The sequence below is a fragment of the Cololabis saira genome, chromosome 3 (assembly GCF_033807715.1).
Source record: "Cololabis saira isolate AMF1-May2022 chromosome 3, fColSai1.1, whole genome shotgun sequence".
Taxonomy (NCBI): domain Eukaryota; kingdom Metazoa; phylum Chordata; class Actinopteri; order Beloniformes; family Belonidae; genus Cololabis; species Cololabis saira.
In genome coordinates, this window is record NC_084589.1 from 25986666 (window position 1) to 26014662 (window position 27997).

General features: G+C 39.1%; 1 protein-coding gene across 3 annotated transcripts; it reads left to right on the forward strand.

Annotated features, from left to right (window-relative positions):
• Window positions 1–5702: 5702 nt before the first annotated feature.
• rorc (RAR-related orphan receptor C) lies at window positions 5703–27982 on the forward strand. Of its 3 annotated transcripts, XM_061716840.1 has the most exons (14): window positions 5703–5896; window positions 6685–6769; window positions 11294–11323; window positions 12673–12708; window positions 20266–20351; window positions 21911–22052; window positions 22124–22480; window positions 22569–22670; window positions 22755–22876; window positions 23279–23411; window positions 23491–23598; window positions 23695–23805; window positions 25524–25633; window positions 25731–27982. In XM_061716840.1, exons 1-14 carry the CDS (start codon window positions 5858–5860, stop codon window positions 25893–25895), a joined length of 1626 nt encoding a protein of 541 aa, XP_061572824.1. In that variant the 5' UTR covers window positions 5703–5857; the 3' UTR covers window positions 25896–27982. The 3 variants fall into 3 exon arrangements, with proteins under 3 accessions (XP_061572824.1, XP_061572825.1, XP_061572826.1); XM_061716841.1 differs by lacking the exon at window positions 12673–12708; XM_061716842.1 differs by lacking the exons at window positions 5703–5896; window positions 6685–6769; window positions 11294–11323; window positions 12673–12708 and adding an exon at window positions 12950–13193.
• The last annotated feature ends 15 nt before the right edge of the window (window positions 27983–27997 follow it).

Here is a 27997-nt window from a genome sequence, read left to right on the forward strand (position 1 = left end):
GTGTGTCATATTCAATGAGACCTGTTATGGACAATAAAGATATCACAATGCAGTTATTATGACTAACTGTTGTGTTGTCAAGCAAAAACAGACCTTTTTTAAGGTCTGTTACTGTGGAACACTTGCATGCGTACCATTATAATGGGTCACGGTCAAATGTATTTATATAGCACATTTACAAACAGACAAAACTGCCCCAAAGTGCTGAACACAATGAACAATTAAAATATAATAAAACACTGTTAATAGTTCAGATAAAAACAATATAATAAAACAAATTAAAATATAATAAAATGTCTCACTCAGCTTGAGTTGAAAGCCAGTGCAAAGAAGTATGTTTTAAGCAGTGACTTGAAACTCTCCACTGAATTATTTTCTATCATGTACAGTGGGAGAGAGTCCCACAGTTTGGGGCTGGCAATCATTACACCCGTCTCCTCTGGTTCTAAATCTAGACCTAGGGCAGTTTAAGAGCAGCGGTTCAGAGGGTCTTAGCGCAGGTCCTTGTGAGAAGATGTGAAGCCGTGTTTTGGATTAAATGTAGGCGGTGAAGAGAGGAGTGTTCAAGGCCATAGTTCAGGGAATTACAGGAGTAGAAGTAAGATGTTATCAATGCATGTGCAACTTGTTCCAATTGGTTTGGTGGCAGGTTAGGCCTAACCTTGGTTAAAAGTTTAAGTTGGAGAAAGCTTTACTTCATCACTGAGCTAATTTGTATGTCCAGTTTAAAAGCATTATCAATAAAAACACCAGGCTCTTTACAATAGGGCGACAATAAGATGAAAATCCACTAAAACTATCATCACACTTGGGACAACCTCATGAAATATTATGATTTCAGTTTTTTGGTTCAAAAAGTTCAGTGACATCCAGTCTTTTACTTCTTTGTGTTAAGTGTTCCAAAGCAATCGTTTTTTATGCTGAATAGCAGATACATTTGGATATTGTCAGTAAAGCCTTGAAAAAATAGGAAACAAATGCAACGAAAACAAGAGTGGGCCTAAAATTGAGCCTTCCGGCACTCCATTAGCAAAGTTGGCTTTTCCTGAATAAAAAAATGTCTGTCCGATAGGTAAGACTTAAGCCAATTAAGCACTGTGCCTTTAAGGCCTGCACATCCCTCTAAGCAGACTCTGCACCCAAGTGGTTTCAGTTCTACCTTTCTAGCAGAACTGAATATGTCTCACTGGGAAGATGCAAGTCCAGACTGCTCCCTGTCTCCTGTGGTGTTCCGCAAGGGTCGGTCCTCGGCCCCATCCTCTTCATTTTTTACATGCTGCTCCTCCTCGGTCGTGTCATCAGCAGACATAAGATGTCCTTCCACTGTTATGCTGACGACACGCAGCTATACATAGAAACTGCCCCAAGCCCCTCTGCAGCCATTTCTTGTCTCTCCGCATGTCTTGGGGGGGGATAAAGACATGGATGAGCAACAACTTTCTTCAGCTAAACAGTAGCAGAACCGCAGCCCTCCTTGTTGGCACTCCACACCAGGTTCAGTCATCCTCCATAACTCAACTCACCTTCAATGGTCAGGTAATACCCCTCTCCTCCACAGTCACTAATCTAGGAGTTAGGTTTGATCCTCACCTGACCTTTAATGACCATGAAACAACTGTGCAAAACTTCGTTTTATCATCTCAAAAACATCTCCAAACTCTGCCCCACTTTAACCCTGTTAGATGCAGAGAAGCTCGTCCACGCATTCATCTCCTCTAGACTGGACTACTGCAACTCACTCTTCACTGGGATCACTGGCAAGAACATCCAGAAACTGCAATACATTCAAAACAGCGCTGCCAGGATATTGATGAGAACGGAAATATGAGTACATAACACCCATTCTCCACTCGCTCCACTGGCTCCCTGTCTCAACCCGGATTTAATACAAAGTCCTACTCCTCACCCATAAGTGCATAAATGGACATGCACCTCCTCCGTACCAACAAGAACTCATTACTCCCCAAACCTCTACCTGCACCCTCAGATCTACAAACTGCTCGCTCCTCCGGGTTCCCAACACCAAGCTCCCCGACATGGGCGAGCGGGCCTTTTGCTCAGTAGCGACTCGCTTATGGAACAGTCTCTCTGACCATCTAAGTGCGGCACAGACACTGGACTCTTTTAAGACTGGCCTAAAAACCTTTTTATTCAGGAAGGTGTTTTTGAGTTGTGTTTTATGACTTATTTTTGCAGTGTAATATCTAAGAGCACCAGCAAAAAAGACTTACCTGAATCAGAACTTGAAAAAAGATAATTAAAAAGTTTGAAAAGTGCAGTTTCTGTGCTGCTGTAAGGAAATAGCTAAATTATGTCAATTCCTTTAAATCTTTGGTGTTATTTTTGTTTTCCAAGGCTGTACATTACAACATCCAGCCACTAATAGCTAAGCGTAAAGCCTTTATGCTCTTAGTTTGCCTTAAGGTGGTTTGTTGTTCTTCTGAGACTATAAAATCTGATATTGATATTAAACATTAAAACTAATAGCGGCAGGATGGTGCAGCTGGTAGCGCAGCCGTCTTACAGCAAGAAGGTCCTGGGTTCAATTCCCGCTGGTGACGCAAGGGCCTTTCTGTGTATCCTTGGGTAGCTAATGTGAGCTACCCGCACAAAAACATGCACATAGTTGTGGGCTACACATGCCCTCTCTGGCCAGCCGGGGCGCCAGATGGGGTGGGGAGGATCTGGCTGGAATAACGTGATCCTTCCATGCGCTACGTCCGGCCAGAGAAACTCCACCCTGTCAGCCTGCCCAGCAGCCTGCTCACTATAATAAAGATTAATACGATTTTTCTACCTTCTTCAGGTCGTTAAGTATGTATAATAAGAAATTACATCCACTCATTTGTTTGTTTCTTTGGCTCTCTGACATCTGATGGCTCTGATTTACTATTTTATTTTTACTTAATTATGAATACAAGTATGTCCAGGGTGTACCCCTCCCTCTCGCCTGTAATGAGCTGGGATAGGCCCCAGCCGACCCCCGTGATCCTGCAAAGGATTAAAAGGGGTATAGATAATGGATGGATGGATGTTGCCCTTAGAAAGTTTAGTTTATTAGCAGGTGCAGCTGATTGAGTTTCTCCTCACCATTTAAAGGTCAGAAGCATACCACACAATCTACACACCTTTAACTGCTTTTCAATTTGTTGTCATTCTGGTCTGAAGTGTGGTTTCTGAGAGTATAAATTCATCGGTGTATGGGCCTGGTGGTCGTCTGGGGGCCTCTCATGTCTTTAACCTCAGTTAAGTACAGATGGAAAGGTTGCCTAGTTTATAAAAACTCTCTTGTGCATGTGAGCGCTCTGCAAATGAACGCCACTTTTTTTTTTGTCCCCAACTTGTGGTCAAGTTGGGTTTTGAGGAAGCGGGTGGGGGATGGTTTTTTTCCATTTTCAGTTAAAAACCACTAGCAACAAGCTCTGTCCACTGCAGCAATTTAAGCCATCATACGTATAATGTGAGGAAGCAGGGTTTTACAGCCCTTCAGCATTCACAGTTTTGATTTTTATCATAGAATAGTTTTTTTTTTCAATTGAGAAGTCATGTATTTGTTTTCCAATTTACAAAACAGCATAAAATCTATTACTGAAGTGCGTGCAAGGGACAGGTTTACAGTTCATGGTTCTCCATTGAATTTACTAATAATATTTAGCAATAAATGTAAATATATTACTGTTTTCATTGGTTAACTTTATAATAGACTTCAGTTTAAAGGAGCCACATATCCAACTTGTTCAGTTAAATGTAATCAATGTTCTGCTTTGTTTATCTAATAGCAGCTCACATTGCCATTGTAGGCTTGTGTGTAAACTTGACTGTAAAAGGTTGATTGCCCTTGGGGGGTGACGGATGAATGAGGAATATAAAATGTAATAGTTAACTGCCATAAATAGCAAAAGAGAAAAAACATTTTTTTTTGCCAGCGTAGTTGGCCAAAAGGATCCTCTGCCATATCTTGTTTTATTAATAGCCACATGCAGCTTTGTCCAGGAGGAAGTTACCAATTTGATTCTTCAGCAGAACTTGAATGGAAAGTAACAACACTGGACAAATCATAACTCAGTGTAAATGCAAGAATCTCATACTTGTCAATAAGTTGGAGTAAATTAAGTTTTGTCACATATTTGTCCACAATGACAAGTGTTGCTCCGGATGTATGTCTGGATCCACTGTAAGCACCTGGTCTTGGAAAACTGTTACCACATTGATGTTAATTAAGGAGACATGTCAATTATTTACCATGCTTTCCTCTCTGAGTTGAAATGAGTCATTGAATACCCACAATGAAGTGAAATCCTGCATCCACTGCTGTACTGCAAGTCCCTGCAGGACATGAAACCAAACCTGGCATGAAACAGGGGTTTTAAAGGAGCAAGTCATGTTTCCAAAGTATCAGTGAAATAACGGGCCACTGGACTGAAGGAAGGCCACGTCTCTTGTGTTTTCCTCGATTTAGTCCATGGGCCAGACCAGATATCAGTACCACTCAAAGTGGCAAAACTTGCTTATCATTTTTGAAAAGATCCTTGTCTGTAGATGATATTTTGGTAAGATAACCCTTCCTGAGTGGCAGCTGTATCATAGTTATCAGCTCATGAAGTTACTCATCCCCTTCAGAAAATTACATTTTAGATGCTGGTGCATATCCTGGTTTAGACTCAAGTACAGGATATCTGTCAATGTTTCACAATATTGTCTTTGGTATTATTTTAAAGGGGACCTTTTAAGCATTCGTTCAAGCTTAGATGTGAATATTTCTGACAAACACAGAGGTCACTGCAGCTCTTTAAACTATAAACAACACATATTTTTACACAATTTTCGCCTTTCGTGTCATCTAGGAACACCAGAGACACAAAATACAAAAACTGGAATACTCACAGGACCATAAGGAGAGCATCATTAGGCTCCTATGAAACTACTACAGCCACAAACTCTTTATCATGCAAATACAGGACATAAAGGACACCACAATGAGATAAGGAACCAGCTTAGTTTTATAAACATTATAAACATAACAATATTGTAAACAAAATTAACATGGTTATTAATGGGAATATGTCAAGATCTGATTATAGTTTGGCTATCAAATTCTGTGTACTTAAGATAGTGTTAATAAGGTTAACCAAGTACAGAATCATCACGTAATGTCTTCTTTCTTTCTTTTTTTTCTAATCTTTATTGTAAGCGCTTTGGGACTTGTTCTTCAGGTGAAAATGCGCTCTATAAATACAATTTATTATTATTATTATTATTATTATTATTATTAATGTCACTCAAACTATGATACAGCTGCCACTCAGGAAGGGTTATAATACCAATATCTACAGACATGGATATCTTCAAAAATCATAAGCACATTTTGTCACCTTGAGTGGTACAGACGAGTGAAATTTTGGGCTCTGGCCCATGGACTAAACCACGTCTCTTATGTTTTCTCGATTGGTGAGGCGGGAATTCGTGGCAGCAGCAACACGGGATTATATTTCTCAACCGAGCGCTTCAAAGCAACACCCGATCTGCTGCTGTTACGTAACGGCTCATTTATGGTTCCGCGTTACACCAACGCAGACCTTACGGCGTAGATTCCGCGTCGCCGTTTACCCGACGCCGTACCCTACGGCGTAGGCTCTGCGTCGATTTAACGCAGAAGCATAATTCAGGCTTAACAGGCGGTGACATAACTCCCTCCGGTCCGGGACGGTCAGCGTCGCAGCAGCCGGCCGGTCCAGCTGCACTCGGGACCCGACTTTGTTGACCGAGGACGCGGGCGGATAGTGTTGCAAAGATGACGGCCGAGTTCTGGGACCCGTGAAGACTTTGCAGGAGGAGAGATGGCAGTGCACGTTTTCAAATGCCTGCGCCGGCCCGGGCGCTAAGAGCAATCAAACAGGTAGGATGAGCTCAGACACATTGCTGCACAATTCACGCAGTGCTGTAGATGCAGGTGGAGCCCAACACCTGCCCAGGGAGCAGACCTTTGTGGGTTGTGTGTGTTGGTGACAGGAGAGTGCATGAGTGTGTATGATACAAATATTGTGCTTGATCTACTTAAAAAAAAAAATCAACTTTTTGCATGAGATTATTATGTAGATCAACAAAGACTAGTCTTTGTATAAACAACTTAATTTTATGTATGTAAATAATACATTTTGCAAGTACAGTCAATTTAATTGTGTTAAGTTTACTTTATTTATCAAAATTAAGTTGACTTTACTTGCAAAAATGAAGTTGACTTTACTTGCAAATGAATTTTGTACATACTAAAAATTAAGTAGTTTATACAAAGACTAGTCTTACATAAAAATCTCATGCGAAAAAGTCGCCTTAATTTTTTTAAAGTGGATCAAGCAAGATATTATTTTTACTGTGGTGTTGTACATAAAACAAATAAAGCATGTCTCATCTAAACGTTGGTCAATCTACCCAATAGATTAAAATGGTTAAAGGAAAAGTAAATACGACAAGATCAGTGCTTGTTGTTTGTGTGTAAATGAAAAGATTGCCTGGGATTACATAAATACTGCTTGTTAAGGAAAAAATGCACAGTCTTGTTTTTTGAGCAAATGCAGATTAAGTTCAAAACTAGATGTATTCATGTAAAGCAACAAACTTCATTTTTAATTGTATCACAGATTTAAATATGTTATATTTACATGCGCTTTGATTTATTTTTTTCAGTGTAGGGTCGCCCAGCGTTTTGACAGGAGCGTTATGGAATATGAAGAGCCCGACTTGCCTCCCGCTGACCCCCTCAGCAAAAAAGGTAAGGTTCACCTGTGACTTTTAATTTTGAAAATGACTGCAAGACTAATGCAACTTGTTGAGCTTAACATCCTAGTGATATATTGTGTTTTTATGTCCCTCTTTGCCACATGCGCCATACGCTGACCACTCCCACCCACCCACGTTTTATCTCATTCATCAGCTCAACTTTCCTGCACCTCCAGCCACTCCCTACTCATCTATCTTTACCCCAGTAACCCTCCTCATCCTTTTTGCTGGAGTGTTGTAAGGTGCTGTGAGTGGGTAAGAATGGCAGTAAGCTGGAGTAATCCATCGGGATTAGCTCTTATTTTTGCTTCTGTTTCTGGCCAATGCCTTTCTTTTAAAGCATCACCTTTGCTATAATCAAACCATTGACTGTCACAGGAGCTAAGACACTACTCCTTCTGCCATGGAAACCCACCGCACACTTCAGCATGGCGACATAGTTTGTGAGCTGGATAAAGGTGATTATTTGAACAACATTGAACAACACGTCAATGTATGCAGAGCGCACAGTGCAGGGTTTTTTCAAAGAAGATCACAGTTGCATGAATTTCAATGTCAAGTGCATCTTTGCAGGTTTGGTTTTATTTGCCCACATTAGATGTACTTGAACTAATGTCACATCTCAAAGTGTTAATATTAAATAAATTGATCATTTCCCAATGGCATTAGTTTCAGTGTGGAGCTACTTTTATAAATGCAAGTGATAGGCTTGATAGAAAATAACAGAAATGACATGACTGTCCTGCAACATCATTCTATTCTGTCAATATGAATTGAGTTCCTTTTTTTATTTTAGTTATTTTAATATTATGTAACAACTATGATGAAAGACACAAGAAGATAAGACAAGAGAGAAAAATACACAATTGACACTAATATGATTGAAAGTTTCTCTCTTCTATTTTATTCTATTCTCTATATATCAAAGAGGCTCTATGAGCCTCTTTGATAAAAGATTGGAAAGTGGACTGTAACTCAGAAACAGAGAACAGCAGAACAACAACAGGGTAAAAGTAACATGGTTTATGAATGCTAAGTGTTATGAGCTGCAGTGCTTGTTTGAAAGCATTGATTCAATTCAGTTTATTTTATTTTAGTTCAGTTCACATCAGTCACATTGCAGAATATTCCAGTTTAATCCATTTTGTTGTAATCCAGTCATAATCAAGCTCATTCCTATTAATGCAGTGAATTATAATTGCATCTATCCGTCCATTCACACAAAGGTGCTGGCTGTGGGTTAGGTGTTACAAGGATTGTCTTACAGTTGAAAGATTTTTGGCTTGGGCCCTTCAATGTACCAAAGTGTCCCTGAGAAGGACTTTGAACTCCCACTTTGCGCCCGTTATAATCATGGATGTGTGCTTGTAAAGACACAAGTGCTGCATACTGTATGCAAGAGTACATAAACAGTGTATATCTATAATGAGAAGCACTTTATGAGTACTTGTGTGAAAGATAAGGTTATTTTAGTGCTGGTTTCAGCAACATCCGTAGCTCAGCAAATGCTCATTTGCACTGAAGGTATAATTTGCTTTAAAGTCTGGTGTCCAGTCTGCCTTCAGTCATATCACTGCTAAGCAGCCAAACACTAGTTATGTTTTGCTTAAAGAAACTTGTTGAAAAGTTGTATAGAGTTGAAAAATACGCCAAGGATGTCTGAATTCTCATGCACAGGTTGTGCTGGAACATCATAGTACTCATGGACATTAGTGCCCAAGTAGAAGTGGAAAAATACTATTTTAACAAGATTAGAGCTATTTAAAGGGAAATAAAATGCTACAACTGGATACTAAAGGGTTTAAAGCTTTAGAATAAAGCAGCATCAGCTTACTTATCAGGTCTGGCACTGGTTTTATTTAGGTTCAGGTGTCGTTGTTTCGTTTAAATTCATGTGTAGTTTCATACTGCTGAGGTGGCATTTTTACGGCGATGAGTGTCTTGGTTTTAGTGGCTGTTGTGGGTGTCCTCTCATTTTTCTCTCGTACTATAGCTGTGTGTGTTACTCACTCTTCAAAACTGTTCACCGTCTGAAAGGATCATGTGAATGTTTGTGGGTTCCTTGTGGATCTGATTATCTCCATTTATTCTGGATTCATTTATGAGCTTAATCCTGATGTTTGATTTAAGTCGCCTTGGATAAAAGCGTCTGCTAAATGACAGTAGTAGTAGTAGCTTGCTGTTGCAGCAGTGACACACAGGAGTAACACCGGAACCAAAGCATTTGGCCTCTTCTCTGCAATTATCTTAAAGTCTTAAAATCTTATATGCACAAATGGTCTTTTATTCAGAACATAATTAGAGAGTTATGGTCTGTTTCTAACAATAATAAACTCTCCAATGTTCATTAATCCAAGTTAAATCTGCCCGTCACTGCTTTTGTCACTCCGTTGTTAGTATTTAGACAAACACTCAACCACTTGAGTTGAACTGGTGACCGCACAAAGCCCTCTTAGCTCTATAAGGCTAATGCCACTTGTTGGTCAACAGTCTGCTGTAGTCCTGACCATGAGATAATCTTCCTTATCAGACTTGAACGCAATGGAATTTTTGTTGTTTTTGTTGTCGTTAACATTTAAAAAAGAAATCATTTTTCAATTTTATTTTTTATATTCTTTTTATTGAATCTAGTCATGTGACATAAAGCTAGATGGCATTTTCCTTCATGTTTCAATTATTCTATGTTGGGTTGCATTGGTTATAACAGTTAGATGTTATTTGATAGAAATGTGTTTACATTCAGGCAAAGTTGTCGGCCCCCTCTCTGCTGTCAGTTTACTTCAGGGCTGTTATGTAATGCAGCAACTGTCACTCCAGCAGCCAGCTTAGATGTCAGAGGGCACACGAGTTACTGAGATTTTGACTGATGAGCAGAGTTGTTGTCTGTGTCTCTGCAATCAGCTGGCTCCTGAGTGGTGAGTGCGTGGCGGCGCTACGGCCTGCCTGAAAGGTGCGCCCTGCTAAATGTGTCCATGCAGTGTCAGATTTACTTTGCACACACGTGTAGATGTTTTTGAGCGTGTCGGATCCTTTTTTCCCGCTCACAGTCGCTGAGCAGAAGTGCTCGTTTCATTTCTGCTGAAAGATTGTTGTACATATTTAAAATAAGTAAAATGTTTAATTAATTATAATGTGTTAAGGTTTGTCACCAGATTAAAAAAAAAAAATTAAGTCATTTATCTGGAAAGAATCGTATTTATTTCTTAAGAGGATTAATTAGAGGGAAGACAACCATCCTCCTTTCAGGGCACGTAATTAAATGCAACACCTTTAGCTTTAAAGTGATGGTAGTTTTTAGTTCTGATTGCTTGGCTCTTATTTATCGCTGTCGTTTACCATTTATTTAACAACTCTTTCTCTCTCAGGTCTGGTGCGTCGTTGCATTTTCCGTGCATGCACGCACTGCTCTGCTTTCATTCCATACTTTATGCTTATGAAGCAAAACTGATTTGATGAGGGCAGGGAAAGAGAGAAAACCACAGAGGACTCGAACGGGCGGAGACAAAGGCCAGCTAGGTCTACGCCTTCCATCGATACTTATCTGCTTTGGCTTTAAACATCTTTCTGTCTCTCTTTCTTTCTCTTACACACACACACACACACACACACACACACACACACACACACACACACACACACACACACACACACACACACACACAGAACTGATACGACTCCAGAAATAAATTCAGAACCGACCCTTTTTGACACCCACTGCAGTTCAGACTATCACAAGTTTGATCAAACAGACAGACACAAAAAAAGGACCCGTTGCTTCACATACACCCACCTTACCCGGCCTTTATCTTTTGAGTATGTGTGAGTCTCACAAACCTCTCACAGATGTGCACCAGAGTCAATAGAAATCCTCTAATTCTTCTTTTGCTTGCACTTCTTATACGTCCAGTTTGTGCATGAAAGAAAACTAAAGAAGGATTGTGTTACACAAACTTTTTATCAAAGTTCCATTAAGGCGCTGACAGAGAGAGCTTTTCTGAATATGTACTTCCTACACTTAATTTTAAGTGTGGGTTTTTTTCGGTAGCATTCATTTGATCTATTTGTTGGGTTAGCCTCTGGTGTTTAATTCTCGGGATGTCACATATGTTGGAAGGCGAGGCTTTTTATGTAATTATACAGTAATTGATCATCATGATGTTGCATTTGTAGTATTTAGATCATTCACTTACATAGAAAAAAATACATTCTAAAAATACGCTAAGTTCAATATTAAAAACCATATTTACTGTCGGTGTTCTAGTTTTCTCTGTAAAAGTCGTCATTAAGTTAAAACTGATATATTACACATTGCTTTGGTAAATTTAGTAGGTTATTTGAAAAGAAAATCCTGGTAGTTGTTAAAATAATGGAGATAAAAGAATAAAATTAGAGATTTAAATGTTTAGTGGACGTGATTTTAATTTGTGATAGAATAACGTGCCGTCTGCACGTTTAGCTATATTATTCTGTCTTGCTTGTAGTTTTAACGCACACACTAATCTTTTTTCTCCCTCAGGAGGTGCCGTGTCCAAGAAGACTCATTTGAGTAAGTTTTCTGAAAGCGCACTTTTTGTGTATGCTAGCCGCTATGCGTGTATGAGTTTGTGCATGTTTGCATCTGTTTGTGGTGATAACATTTCGTGTGTTTGTGCTAGATATTTGTGCATGTGGTGTGGTTAACTACATAGTTAGTGAACATGCAACATCATTGCACCTGTACGACAACACACTGGTACACTCTCACACACACATCCATAGAGTTGTTTATATTAGCAAAACTGTAAGGGGTTCTGTGTGTTGCACCTGTGTTGCCACCAAACACACACACACACACACACAACCACCAGCGCTTTAACATGTGAATGCAGATGATGGTGATAACTTTTTTTTAATTTACTTTTTTTTTTAGCCTTTTTGGTTTAACACTTTCTGCCACAACTGTAGCACACCTGGCGGTGTTATCAAGTGTGAGGATGTTGAGTGTAAGACAACCTTCATATTAGGCGATGGGAAGATAAACAAATTGGGGTTAAAAGATAATAAATTCATTCATAATTATTTGAGAGTGACTATAAATATATGTGAAACCAGAGTGGAGGGAAAGTTCAAAATGTTGCTTTTTGAGTTTTGATGCCTTGTTGGTTTTGATCATTCATTGGCCTTAGATGGAGGAATGAGAACAAAGGGAGACGAGCGGGAGGACTGAGAAAGATGTGGGGGGTTCCTACCTTTTTTTTCTGAAGTACTTTTATTATACTTTATAATTCAAATTTTCTGCTCATCTTTACACTTTTTCCACCTCATTGCAGCGTAAAATATTACACCCTGCACTATATCCAAGACACGTAATAGATATTCTTCATGCAAAGGATATAAGCAGTTTAAAAATCATATAAACTTCCCAGCAGCTCATAAAGGTATAGATCAGCTTATAGTTTTATGAATACTGCTCATACCTCAATTTATTATAAATAAGAATTCAGTAATTTTTCACAACATGATTTACTTTTGACCCTTTTAATCTTAATATCAAATATTCTTAATTAAGTACAATCTGCAAACATGATTTTGCTTCTAATAGTATTGTATCTAATAGTATATTGTAGTGTATTGCTAGAATTAAAAAGAAATCTCAATGCTTTTCTCATCGGTGGAGGAACTCAAGAGGTGATAAGGTTTAACTATGCTGCAATGCAACGGAGGTGACAAAGTGAAAGAGGCCGCAAGAAGACAGAAAGTGCTCTTAAACTGATGAACTGATAACCACAAGCTGATCTCATGAGTACTGTTGAAATAGACATGTAGACATGGGAAAAGAAAAGAAAAAGAAAGATCAATCATCAAGTGTTAAACTGAAATGTTTACGTGTTTTTCATGTTCTTACTTCATCTCCAGTGATTCCTGGTAACTCATTTGATGTTTATTCTCATGGTGAGTCTGTGCCAGACACCAAAAAGCTACTTTTTTTGATGGGTGTTAGAGAGTGAGGGGGTGACGAATAACAACAAAGGTATGAGGAAAAAGTACCCTGAGAGAGGAAAAAAAAAAACGTCAGGGCACGGGAGAGCCCCCCTTTCTTTGTCTCTTTTCTCTGCCACACACACACACACGTACACACACACACACACACACACACACACACACACACACACGCACGCGCGCGCTAGTGAGGAAGGTGAGGCGGTGACTGTCACTCAAAAGTCTGAATATGTGTTCTGCAGCTGCACTGAGCACAGCCGACACAGCTCTCTAAAGGACAACCAGCAAAAGAAACAAGCGATTAAGAGTTATAGTACATAGATATATTTGCCTACCAAAAAAAGTGTCCAAAAAGACTGTAAGACACGTGAGAGGAAGAGAGTTTGTGAAAGTGGGACAAGCGTCTAATACAAGTGGAGGAGTGAAGATGATGCGAGGTAGGGATGAAGTTCTTTGATTCGTATGTCTGTTTTCTGTGGGCAGCAATAAAAGACATTTTATCAATACGTCAGCTACTTTGATGGTGCATGATGTGGCTGTGTAGAGCGGTATTGACAATGTTTTCGTTTTATATATGAGCTGTTTGAGCTTTCATCAAATCCGTAAAACAGCTTTGTTGTTCATGCAGTCCGGACACCTGTGGCCTCAAGCGACTTGATCTTGTAGTCTTACGTAGCTTTTGGTTCAGGTTCTAACTCTTCCTCCAGGTGTTAACACCTGGAAGACTGATGAAACCCTGCTAAAATTACTCTGAATTTGCCAACTGCTAAATTTACAATTTTCATGTTTTATTATAAGTTGACGCTTTGATGAGGTAAACATGATTTACCCTGCAGAGGAGCTCCCACAAAACATGCACATATTTTCTCACCATTAGGAGTTGACTGTCAGTTATGTTCACACTAATTGATGTGTTTCAGGTTTATGTTTTGACAACATGACTCAAATATGTGTTCCCTTCGATATATTTACGAATTGAATCATGTTACAGATATTTCTACCTTCATTTACTCCCAAATATATGGCTGACCTTGGCTATAGAGCTTGGTTCATTTCACACAATGACAATCAAAAAGTGTAGAAAAGTTATTTAAGATACAAGTAAATTCAAACAAATTTGATTTATAACATTAACAACACAATAGTTTGTGTTCAGAGTGGAACCCTTTTGTGTAATCATAATGAACAAACGAAACCAAATACTGATGTGGCGCCCAGATCGAACTTTTATTTTTTTCTCTTGCTTACACTTCCATCAAATACTAACCCACGGAAAACAGGATGCTGCAACTCTGCAGAGCATCAGCATGAATGGACCAACTCCATACACATACAGGATGCAGAGGAAATGTGTTACTGACAATGAAGAAAAATGTGATCTGTTGCAATTATAAGTTTTTTTTGTAGAAGCAGTAAGGAGCTGAATGAGGGCAAATAAGGTATCTGTATATGCAAGCTGTTTCTGCGGTCTTTGGGTTGGAATTTGCAGACACACAAAAACACATACATGCATGCATAAATACACGCACACACCTTTCTGCAGCTGCTTTTTTAGATGCCGCCTAGATGTTGCGTATCTCTGTCCTGCAGCTGTGCCAAGGATACTGCACATGTGAACAAGAGGGGAGCAGGCTCCTAACTGCTTCTGGATACTTTTGTAACTTCCCCACAGCTGGAAATCGATGATTTTTATCAGAAATTTAATCACATGCCCATTTCTTATAAATTTGATGGCTGCGTTCGTAAAGATTAATGTGTAGATCTTGTACAGTGTCTTTGTCAGAAAGGATTTCCTTGTTCCTCTGGTTGCAAAAAAAATGCACTGAACTTCCAAAGCAGCAGAAACATTTGGTTTTAGATCAAAGCAAACATCAAAATCGCAGGTGACACATTCCCCCCAAAATATGGTAGCAGAAATACAGCAGTCGAGCTGATTCATAGCCTGTGCTACTGTCAAAACACTACCTCTGTCAAACACCTCCGAATTCAGAAAGCACTTCAAAGTCAGACTTGGTAAATTTGATGTTAATTCATCTTCATATTGACTATAATAATTCCCCTTGAACTCAAATAAGTTTCTTGTCTGTTGGTGTCTTTATCACATAATAAAGAGAGTCTTAAACGAATGAGTTCTCACATTAGTATAACAACTAAAAGAATCACGAGAAATGCCTCATTGTAGGCTTGTTAATAACTTATATCTTACCTGGTAATTATGCTTTATTAAAAGGTCATTTTCAACAGGTAAAATAACAGTTTTTTTCCATCCTCAGTCATAACGTCCTGTGAAAATTCTGTCTGGCACACATTATTTTTGTGCATTTCATTAAACGTTTTAAAAATGAGCCATAGATTGAAGATTAAGGTGTGGCATTTTGATTAATATTTACTTTTTATTTATTATTTTTGTCAAATGAAAGTGAAGAAAAAATCAAACACTATCCATTTCTTTTTTATTGGTATATTTATAATTATATTTGATTTTCTCTCTGATTTCATCACAGCAAAGAATTATGTATTGCTAAAAACTGAATTATTGAAAACATTTTGACTTTGTGAGGCATTTCATCAAAACGGTTACGAATTATACACATGAAATATAGATTTCGAGATCAAACATTTTATGTAAACCACGTAAACATTTTTTCATCTTATTCTTTATATTAATGCGACAACAAGTGTTTTCGTAGTCTGTAGAATTTGATAGATTTGTGAGTGTGTGTATGTGTATTTGTACGGCTGTTGTGTTTATACAACTTTTGTTTGCACTTGTGCCTGCATGTAAACCAAAGGTAAGCTTCCGTCAGAGGAAAGTTGAGGTTTTCTGTCCGTTTACAGTGCAAAGAACAGACTGCTGACAGGTAGATTTTTAAGCCGACTGAACTCAAAGTGGTTGGTATACGTCTGTATTGTCTGCCTCCCACATGCCCAGCACACACACAAATATGCTTTTATCACTTAAATTTCATGAGAATGTAACAACAAAAGGACTGTAATAAACTCACCCCTTAGTTGTTTTCTTTTTCCAGTGATTTCCTCAATTTTGACGTTTTGCAGTATTAGGTGTTACGCTTTTCTACTTCTGGGTGTTACAGTCAAATCATTTCAAATTGGTGAGCTTTTTCTCTGTTTGAGCTTCTTTAGTATAATTCATCATTTTGAAGCAATCTTCATGTTTTTGCTTCTGGAGAGTTTTCTGACAAGACCAGGCTGGGGATAATTTTTAAGTGCATGCTGTGCATCCCGCCACACTTTTATAGTACACGAGTGATGTTCTGATCCATCAACAGTAGTACAAGTCAGAAATGTGGGTCAAGATACGTCAATTTGTTAAAAATTAGTAAAAGGTTTTCACCGTACACATACTCAGTTACTCTCATGACTCTTACCAGGTGTTCGTGGGTGTTTGTATATTGAGATTCTGTGTATAATTTCATTGGAAGTATATAGAAGACTGTCATAACTTGAACATGACCCCCTGTCATCATTTGAGCAGACATTATTGAAAAGTCCCATCAACAACCCCGACACTAGTTCCACTTAACAATATTTTGGTCCCCCTTGGGTTGCAAACATTGAACAGTATAAAAACTTTAGCAACAAGCTAATAACAGCAGAAGTTTAGATCTCACCTGATCAGATTTCAGTTGGGCTTATGAGGAACTATATTTGAAGGCTTTCACACCAAGTTAAACTGTGTGTAGCCACATCTTACGTTCTCGGTGTGGCACTCTCGTTTTTACTAACAAACCAGAACTTTTCTTAAACATGTTCCCCTAACATACAACATAACTGCATCTTCAAGCACCCTTTCTCCATCAATTAGAGTGACAACTTTTGCTTAAATGAGCTCATACCCTTATGTACATGACGCAGCAGCTCTCTGTAATGTACGCATGGTTGTTTTTTACACCTCTGTAATGCAATAGGAATTAAAATGTTTAGAGTTTGCAGAAAGACGCCTCCGATTTAATCAAAGTGCATAGTGTACACACCACATCATTTTTGATTTTATATATTTTATATATTGTTACTGAGCATGCACAGGCTAACTTCTGCGAAAAGTATCTAAAAACCTCAAACCTTTGTCAACTGAGTCATGCTGAGGTAGATAAGGCTACATCGGTTTTTTTTTTTAGTATATCTGATCAGCATGAACAGAAATACATCCATGTTTCTCGAAAATCCTTTACGGTAATTCCCACATGTAGGTAAGAGTAGTACAAAGACAGGATTGCATTTGTTGAAACTGAGAAATGTTATATTTTGTAAAATACATGCTTTTTTTATTTTTTCTTATTCCCGGCAAGATGCTTAGATCAGCTGGGAATGGATCAAGGGACTCCTGGAACAGTTGTGTAGTGTGATACAATTAAGAAATTAACAAAAAATATGATTAAATTAGGGATTTACTACTCTGTTAAAAATTGCTTTTGCAAAAAGTTCAACAATTTAACATCTGATATTAGATTTAAATTCTGAGCGATGTTTTTCAACAGCAACAGGAAGCACTTTACACAAAAGAAAAGAAAAAAAGAAAACACTGAAAGTCATTAAAAACAGATGCCTATTAAAAACTGAAGTAAAACGTAGATGCAAATCTTTAGTGTAAATTATTGCATGGGCTCAGGAACACCTCTGGAAACCATTTATTAGTGAATCGAATTTAACAAAACATTCATGAGTTTAAACTGAAGCCTCTCCCTTGACTTGATGAATTAGACCTTTTTTTTCCACGGAAGTCGTGGGCGCTGAAGAGAAGAGGGACCGTTCAGCGTTTTATCAGCACACAATTTGAAAGTCAACACTCCCAATATATGGAGGGACTTTAGTAAAAATGTACGAATAAATGATAATGATCAACTATACTTTGTTGTCTATAAAGTTGGAATAATTTTGTTATCAAAACCCATTCCTTTTTTCTTATTTACCATTATTTAATGAACGGCAGCAAAAGCAAGTGTTTTATTTCAACTTTATAGTCAACAGTTCATATACTGCAATCTAGAGCAAGTTTTTTTTTTCAGGTAAAGCTTTGTTTTGTTCAGCAAGACAATGCTAAGCCAAATTCTGCATGTATTACAACAATACGGCTCTGTAATAAGAATCCGAATGCTAAACTGAACTGAAACATTTGGGGCGTTGTTAAATGAAAAACACAACAAAGGAATTCCTCTGCATTTAAGAATATAACATTTTATATGAAAAAATGATTTAATATGAATAACCTTTTGGTTCCCTAAGTGCATACAGTGTGAAGAGCTGACGCCACACACATGCCCTTAACTACCGTTTTGAAAGTGCCTTGCAGGCATCAAATTTAAGTTTCTTTGTTTTTTCCCAAGCAGACAAGCATTTCTAAAACCACCAGTGTATTCACTTTAGCTATCGAGACTCGGAGACACAATCACCCATTCTATGGTTACCGAAAAAGATAAAAATGGAAGAGATAACGGTGCTAAGGCGTTTTTATCTCACGGTCGCTCACAAAGCACATACAGTACATGAGAAGATGCAGGATTTGTTTGGTTTTGGCCTGTGGCTGGAGATAACAAGGTGCAACTAAAAAGCTCATAACAGTCACTTCCACCCGTTCACGCCTGTACTCGAAAGCTTTTAGCTGCAGGTTGTATTAGTGTTGTTAATTTCTAGGGCATGAACCATGGTTAGGGTTGACTTTGTTTTACTCCTTACAAGGTGTTCAGCTTGAGAATGATGAGAGCTACGATTATATGGAAACTTGGTGGGGGAACATTGTATGTGATTACTCTGTGTTTCTAGGTGTGTGATTGCGTGCGTGAGCAGTGAAAGGTTGTGGGTCACGGTGGATTTCCTGTTGTTTGAGGTTGACAATCAGAACTGAAATAGGAGAAAAAAAACAGAGACCACTGATGTGCTCTCCACATATCCTGCACCTTTGACAAAAACAGCCATTGCTCAGTCACTTAATTTCACTATATAGACAGTGATATGCTGCTTGCAGATGCTTTATGTTCCTGTTTACTGGTTTATTGTCACTAAAAGATTTAGATCTAATGTAAATAGCTGAATTGGTGGAATATTTGAATCCTTATCATTGTGAGTGTTGAAGTTAGCGAGTTTGTTACCAGTTCTGGTCTACTTGTTTCCTTTTTCTCAAACATGCCTCCGCCGCTGTGTTTGTGTATTATTTCATCTCAGACTGCTTGTCCTCCTCACAAGCCGTCAGATGATCCTGGTTACCAGATAAAGAGGGCACACACTGACACACTAACACACACTTGGTAAAAATCTGACACAGTTATTCACGGAAATGCAAATACTACTCCATGTACTGTAAGCAACAACAGCATGCAGAGATAAAAGCTTGTTTTGCAGAGGACATCGCACCGTCAGTGAAGTTGTGGAAGGAAGACAGAAGATAATGAGACACGATAAAGATGATTTTGTCTTTTTCTCAACCCAGGTTGTGTAATATAATTTTTAATAGGATATTTTTGTGAGAACAAAGTGGGAAACCACCTGTACCTAAGACAATTGTTCAACATCTCTGCTGTTTTAACGAATCCAACTGTACCAAAAATCACCATTCAGCAAAGTAGTGAGATCTGAGAGTTTACAGAGATTGGGGGGATGGGGTGGGGTGAGAAGGGAGGGGGTTAGAGGGGGATGGCCATTACTGGCAGTGATGAAGGATAGAGACTGTATTACTGGCAATTGTGTCCTTTGTGAGCTAGATAGAGAAGGATCACAAAGTAAAGAAATTACATGAAAGAGGGACAGTCAGAGTGAAAGAGAAGCCTGACAACCACTTGAAAGAGGTCTGAGGTTGACACCTTCATATTCTCCGTCTTTCTCCATTTGCAAATATTCCACGTCCCCAGACGACTCCCCTCTTAAGGCATTTTTTATGCTATTTTGTTAATTCTTATTAAGGCGAGAGCTTTTTGTGAGGAAAATACCTTTGCTTTAGTAAGTAGTGTGTTGGTCACACACATACTGATAGATGTTTAAGGGGAAGTACAGTGACAGACACAAGTTCTCACGGTGGGAATCACTTTGAAGTCTACGTCTTCAGTTGAAAATATGATGTGTGTTATTGTGTCAATGAGCATATTTTACTCATGCATCAATAATCAATTTCTTATATATATATATATATATATATATATATATATATATATATATATATATATATAATGTTTAAGGATGACTTTGAATTAGTTAGTAACACATTGATATTGCAGTCAGAGGTAATTCATTGATATTACACCAACAGTTAGATGGCTTTAAAAAAAAAAGCACACAAAGAAAAACATTTGTTGTCTTCACATGGCTATAAAAAGAACCTCTTTTTGTTGATCATGCCTTCATTTTGATACCCTGTATTATTGAATTGCCAGATAACATCAAAACTAGCTCATCTCCTTGCACGTCTTGCTGGCTCAGTTGTTTTGTCAGCTGTGTGGAGCAAAGGGGAGTGTTTTGCTTAAAAAAATGTTAACAGAGCTTCTTCTTCTGTCTGTTCAGCCCAGATTGAAGTTATCCCATGCAAGATTTGTGGAGATAAGTCCTCTGGAGTGCATTATGGAGTCATCACATGTGAGGGCTGCAAGGTGGGATTCACACACATGTACATGTACTGCCCAAACACACGCTTGAAAATGTAATTTAAAGATACAGATTTGAGATTATCCACCATGCCATCTAGCATTTTTCCAAAAAGTTTAATAGCTTAACCTTTATATCACTCAGTATTAGTTTTTTTTTGTTTGTTTTCAATGTCCGTAGGCCCTTACATACTGGTGTCCTGTAACATTAATGTAAGAGAGGGCCACAGATTTCACTCCAATGGCCTTAACATACTGGCCCAAGCAAAAGAGAAAAATCCCACAAAGGCGTGTCCTTACATACACAAAACCGGGATTCAGCAAAACAAGTCTGACTCGATTTTGTATGAGTGTAACGTGACGTACGGCGTTGCGTTCATCATAAATATAAAAAAAAAAAAAACATAGCGGAGGAGACATCCGTCAGCTTTCGTCATGTTTTCATAAGATTGTCATGGTCCTTTTAACAGACTGACCGTGTGTTAGCGTGCATGTTCATAAGAGGCACGTGGATGAGAGAGTGACGATGTGTGCGTGTGTGTGTGGAGAAGTTGACCAGGAAGGTTTGAACAGTGTAACTAGACAAATTCAGCTGCAGAATCAATATGGGAAATAAAAGCGCTGCGGCTCCTCCAGCTGAAAGTGTCCAGGTCTTCCTCACCAGCTGCTGAGCGAGCGGGTTTTAACCACAGGCGTCGCCTGAAGTTCTGCTCCTGCGAGTACGACTCGGCAAACAGATATGCTTCACAATATTGTGTCATATTATTATTTCATTATCATGTTAATGTCAAACAGTGACAGATTCTTTGGCTCGACGATTGGTGATGCCATACTTTCCTTGACCTGGTTTTCTTATTTCCGCATCACCCCAATTCAGCATAGTTAATTAATTTAGAGCGAGTGAACAAGAATAACGATGTAATAATGAATAGTGATCAGATTGGGCCCTGCGATAGACTGGTGGACTGTCCAGGGTGAACCCCTGCCTGTCGCCTGAAATTGTCTGGGATAGACTCCAGCAGACCCCCGTGACCCTGCAAAGGATAAAGCGGGTATAGAAGATGGATGGATGGATGGATGGATGGATGGATGGATGAATGGATGGATGGATGGATGGATGAATGGATGGATGGATGGATGGATGGATGGAAGGATCGATCGATCGATCAGATTGTACACCTTTCCGGAAGGCAGCGCTTACAGACAGGCACGGATCCCTGCAAAAGGGGGAAATGTTCCTCAAAGAAAAGCCAGTATGTAAGGGCCTTGTATTTATCTTCTACTTAACAAGAAATGTTAACACAGAGAAGCCGAAGATATGTCAAATGAAAGTTTACATAACTTAGAAAGTGCCAGTGTCAAATAGCTTTTCAACAGAGCGCAATAACAGTTCAATGTTTACTTACAAGTTTTGCTGCTCACTTGAACCCATTTGAAATCATTTTTAAATCCTTACCAATCATTAAATATTTTCCGTGTATATGTTGAGTGTTTGAATAAATCGTGTTCTTATAAGTCATATATGAGTGTTTCCAGTTCAAATGCACTGTTAATCCATTCCTCAGGGATTTTTCCGGCGCAGTCAACTTCCCACTGTATCGTACTCCTGCTCGAGGCAAAGTAACTGTCAGATCGACCGGGCCAGCCGCAACCGCTGTCAGCACTGCCGTCTACAGAAGTGCTTGGCGCAGGGCATGAGCAGAGATGGTGAGGAAATAAAAACAAGTCCACTTTCCACTTTCATCTGCAGCATATTTAGTTTTTGTTGTTCTTTCCAGCTGTGAAGTTTGGGCGGATGTCCAAACGTCAACGGGACTCGCTGATCGCCGAGGTGGAGAGGCACCGACAGCAGCAGCAGCAGCAACAGCAGCTTCAGGGAGACACTCAGGTTGCATTGTCCTATTCCACCAAGAATGGTCAAAACCGCTCCCCCCAGCTTCTCCAGCCCGTGCCCACACCCTACTCCTACACCGGAGATGCCGAGCTGCTGCCCTACGCCGCCGATGTTCACCCTTTCCTTGTGTGCTCCCCTAACGATTCACAAGTGTCTGGAATGATCTACAGAGGCACCGGTGTGTCTCCCACATCAAGAGTCCAAGGGAGGGGAGACCATAGCGGACTCTCTGATGTAAGAGGTGAGGTGCAGATGTGGAAATCTTTCAAGTGCAGAGATTTCTTCATCCTACTCTCCTTATCTCTCATGTCCTCCTTCCTTTGCGTCAGGATTTGACTCCCGACAGCAGTCTCATGATCTGATAGGAATTCATCCTTACAACCCTCTGGAGGATCATTACAACCCGTACCCTCATTCTTTGCGAAATATAGGTGAGATATCTGTGCAGTGGGGTGAAATGTGCATCTAATTGTTTTCTATTCATAAAATTCACAAGTGCCTTTGCTTTTCCTCAGAGGAGCTGTGTGTCAGTATTGTGCGGTCCCACAGAGACACCAGCCAGTACAGACTGGAGGAGCTTCTAACTCTCAAGTGGAAACTGTTCAGCAGAGAGGAGATCCAAGCATACCAGAGCAAAGTACTACCAACCGTATTTCTGTTTCATCCTACTTTTTTTGCATGTGTAATTTGTCATGCTTCCTCTTACTTCAGACAGTCTCAAAACAATGTCATTTCACATGGCTTGAGGTTAGGTCTGTTTGAATCAAACAGAAAACTGAAAATGTCTTTCATCATTTTCCCCCTCCTCCTCTGTCTTTGATCACAAATGTGAGGTGGGGGAGTGGAGTATAAAATACAGTCATGAAATACTATAACTGAAGCAGTAGATTGAAAAGTAAGAACAGGTGTTTTGTATGGTATTAATGAAACATTTCACTTTACTTTTAACGTGTTGCAGGACTTCTGAGAATAAAAATGTAAGATAAAAAACCATAAACACTTGTTTTTTTCTCTCTTTTTCACTTTCTTTCTTTTCCAGACAGTGGATGAGATGTGGCAGCACTGTGCTATCCGTTTGACTGATGCTGTGCAGTATGTGGTGGAGTTTGCGAAACACATCCCAGGTTTTCGTATTCTCAGTCAGAATGACCAGATTGCCCTCTTGAAGACCGGTGAGTTTCATGATAAACATCAGGCACGACAACCTCCCACTCTCTTCTAATAGTTTTAATCCTTTTTGTTTTTATTAAGGCTCCATGGAGGTGGTTCTGGTCAGGATGTGCCGCTTTTTTAACACAGAGAACAACACTGTGTTCTTTGATGGTAAATTTGCCGGAACTGAAGTCTTCAAGTCGTTGGGTGAGAATTTTGCCAAAGGTCTTAAGCAATTTCTGAAATGACCAGGGTAAATGTTTATGGTGACTTATCAGTGCTTTGTGGCGTCTCTTAATACAGCATGTGGGGATTTGATCGCGGCAGTATTTGACTTTGCACATGGAATGTGTGCTCTAAAGCTCACTGAACAGCAGATCGCGCTCTTCAGCGCTCTGGTGCTGATCAACTCAGGTAACACCACTCAACCTGTCTCTCTTAACTTTGACATTTATTCTTCTATGTTAAAACAAAAAAGGACATAGCATCCACTATGCTGGATTCACACGGCAGCATTGCGGCACGGCGTGCCGGAGGGGGTTGTCTGACACTTCTGGCTTGGGATTCCAAGTTTTCCATAGGCAGGTTGCCAGCTCTCGTTTCTGGGTCTATTCTGTTCGTCAAACATGCAGTCAGGGATGGGAATTTAACAGTTGCAGACGGCGATGATTCGTTTTTCCTCCATTGTCCACCAATGTGTGTTCAAACCGACCAACTTTCACTTCCGGCCAGCCGTGTATGAGTTCATTGGCTGGGCAGTGTCGCCAACTCCTTGGAAAGGAATACAGATATCGGCTATCCTAACAGTCATCACCTAATTTGCACGATTTACAATTTTTTACATTACGGTGATGGATGCTGTAGGTGAGAGAAATACAGTTGTGGAAGACATAAAAAGGGAATCATTATTATAACAGTTAAATTGAATTCTATGATAATAATTACAAACTGTTATTCAGTGTCTCTGGTCCGGTGCAGGATCAGCCATGGATTCACAGATGTTGGATTCATTTGGCTATCAGCTCCTTCAACTGATCCCCACCCAAATATCTGAAAAGGTGCCGGCAGATGTTTACAGTGCTGTTTCACATAATGACTATAGCAAAATAAAGAATTACGGTTGTGTTTAGCCAACAATGGGTTAGCACAAACGGCTGATTGCTTCACTAAGCGTGGTACCATGACAGTACCATATGAGGAAGTGAGAGTGGCTAGCCATTGGCTGAGCCTTCTGTCAATCAATCATGTTAGGAATAAACTTATTTCTTTTTATAGATTCTCCTGACGCTGTACAAAAAGATTCCCCCTCCCCCTTCAGAGTTGTCATGGGCGTTAAATCAAGTGATTGAGACCGAAACTCTTTTGAACCAGGCTGTAAATATGTTTCTTCCTGCTCTAAAGCATAGCATGAGAGTCGATGGATATTGACTCGCTTTTGTAACATGGTTGGTGCTTGCTTTTGACCGAGGCAACACAAGCTCGTCACCCACAAGTCACTTCGGCAACGGATGACGTCATTCACAACAACCCATTTGATGTCTGTGGAGACGGAATCATCGATGCGTGTAATACTGCCATGTGAATCCAGCGTTACTGACAAAGGCTTACAACATTTTGTTGAATTGATCTTATAGAAGCTTTTGTTTTTCCTTTTTGTTCAGGTGCCATGTATATCATCACATTATGATCATTTATAGCTGAATCTGCCTGAAACTCATAGCAAACTGTATTTTACAAAATGTATCCGATGGACATGTTTTCATCAGCAAATGTAAACTTTAACTTTATATTTTGCACATAACTTTCCGCACTAATCCTTTATTGAATAAGTCACTCAACCTCTCTGCCTATGTATATGTGTGTATGTGTGTATGTGTATGTATGTATATATATATATATATGTATGTATATATATATATATATATATATATATATATATATATATATATATATATATATATGTGCCCCTTGACTGGGTAGAAAACCAAACAAACACAGGGACAACATTGAAACTCTACATCGAGAGGCCTCAGTCACCCAACAAGTTCAAACCCAGATCCCACTTCCTACTACAAAGCATAGTATTTAAAAAAAAATCTACTTCAGAATATCTCAAATATATTTCTGTGCAGATCGCCCCTGTCTGGAAGACCGAAGCAGAGTTCAGCAAGTGCAAAGAAACGTGGAATTAGGACTCAGACACATTTTACACAGAGACAACCAAGAACGGCTGATGCATAAGGTACATGAAAACTTGTGTGTGATATAAAAACATTCACAGTCTCTGATATAAAAATAATATAAAAATACATCTGATCGTACCTGTGTCCTTCCCACAGCTGTACCAGAAGATGGCAGTGCTGCGTTCGCTGTGCAGCCTTCACATGGAGAAGCTGCACTGGTTCAGTCAGCGATACCCGCTTACTGCTCACTCTCTGTTTCCTCCACTCTACAAGGAGCTGTTTGCGTCTGAAGCAGAGCTACTGCCAGGGACCCTTCACTGAAGACAAGAAGAAGAATCAGCAGCACGCAAAAATACAAAAATCTATGCATAACTTCAACACAAAATATAGTTTCCTAATAAAAAAAGAGAGAAGCACCGTAATTGTTGGACAACAAGTATTACATGTCTTCCAGCTGAGCTGTTTTTTTGTAGAATATGTCGAATTTGAATATTTTGATGGCTTGAAAGTGTTTTGATTATCCCAGGGAAACAGGCATTTTGATTTTCAGTGAGAACACATTGTCAGTGGAGTACAGGAATTATTTTCTCTCAGGATGTGCATTTATGATTCTCACCAGTTGTAGCTACTGTCTGTCACAGCTCGTTCATACATGGAGTTTCAAAGAGGCAGGGTGTTGGTTATTGACAACTGAAGCTTAAATTGACCCCACCTTTTGACCGCCTTTTCAACTGCTGCTGTTTCTTTGCAAAGCAAGCACGGCCAAAAAACGAGAGTAATAAAATAAATAAATATATATATAAGGATATACTGTACGGTAGCATACTGTTGTCAACCCTAATCTCACTGCTGAGGTGCTTTTTAAGTTATTTTGCACTAATGAGATCTTGCTCTATTCACTGTTTCTTTTAAAACTGTTTTGACAGCAGCCTTGCTTAGCAACCTCAGCAAACTGACTGTCGGGTCAGAACATGTCAGTGACACCCAGCCTGCCTCTTTGTTTCTGTGTCTTTAGAGAAGTATTTCTCCTCAGTCTGATGATTGAGATTGAGCAATAAATCAAACAGGGAAGCAGTACCACATATTTTCCTTTGCTCAGATAAACCCATACAGGCTTTTATATCTTTTGAGCTTTTAAAGGATGTTGCATTAAACTTTATGTAGAAATCTCTTTCTGTTAAAATGTTCAAATACAATAGAATATGTTCCTTTATGTGTTTTCCCCCCCTTTACCCTCAAATTAATTTGCTTTGTTTCATCTAAATATCATTAAATAAAGTTCAAGGCTTAAAGCTGAAAAGTTTCAGTGTTAAGATGTAGTCCTCTGTAATTGGAACAAATGAGATGTTCATGAACCTAATTTCATGTAAACATTCTAATAAATGAATGACGCGGTGACACCAAACACATATTGCAGGATTATTTGAGTATTTTTAGAAAGAGTGTAATGAAAACAATTTTATAAGGGTGAAACAAGCAGGAAAGAATATCCTGCATCAGTATGCTCTGGGAAAAAAAACATGTTTTTCTTCTATGCAACGTTGAAGAGTATTTGGTAAATTCGCAGTTAAAGCAATTGCCACATAGGAAATATTAGTCATTGTGGGTGCAATTGGTTGTTGCCTGGAAGAATCACAATGTGATAAACAAAGCAGTTGCTGCAGTTAATATAGCCCCAGGAATCCCACTGAGAGTTAGAAAGCACACAATCCCAAAGAAGAATACAGCTCTATCAAAAGATAATATATCGCTTTGTGTCTTGAGATATGAAAATGCACTTCTGATTACTTCTCTTTCTAAACAACTTTCATTTGCAGTGGTTTTTAGTCTTGTGTCTCAGTTTCTTTCATGTCAGGTAGATATTTCTTGCACCACTGATTTCCTTCTGCTTAGCACAATCCAGCTTTACTGTAATTTCCTTCCATTTTGCCAAGTCATCTTTTCAGTTGTGGATCTTCAAAGTCCACTGAGACACTGTGGCTGCACTTGACTTCATAACTATTGCACATGCACTATTTTAACCAGAAAAATGTTTTTTAGTAGCATTACAGCCTGACAGTAAGGAAAAAATGTTACATTTGATGTTCTAAACCTTGCTGACCACCAGAGTATTGCGATGAGGGTATTTCCTGCTTACTGGGAGTTGTTTGTCATTTTTTTACTCCCCTAAGAGTAAACTCTCAGAGGAATGTCATCACAGTTATACAACTTCTTGACCCACAAAGCTCACCAGCCCCAAGCCAAACCTTTGATGCTGATGTGTTTTTATGATGGGAAAAAGCTGTGGGCAGAAAAGCAAAAGGAAGATAATCCTCCCATTTTAATCTGTGGCCTGTAGAAAGTAAATGAAGACTCATTAAACTAGACTTGACAACTGCATGGGATTTTTTTTTCTGTGGTCTTTTCTTTTGGTGGGAAAATGC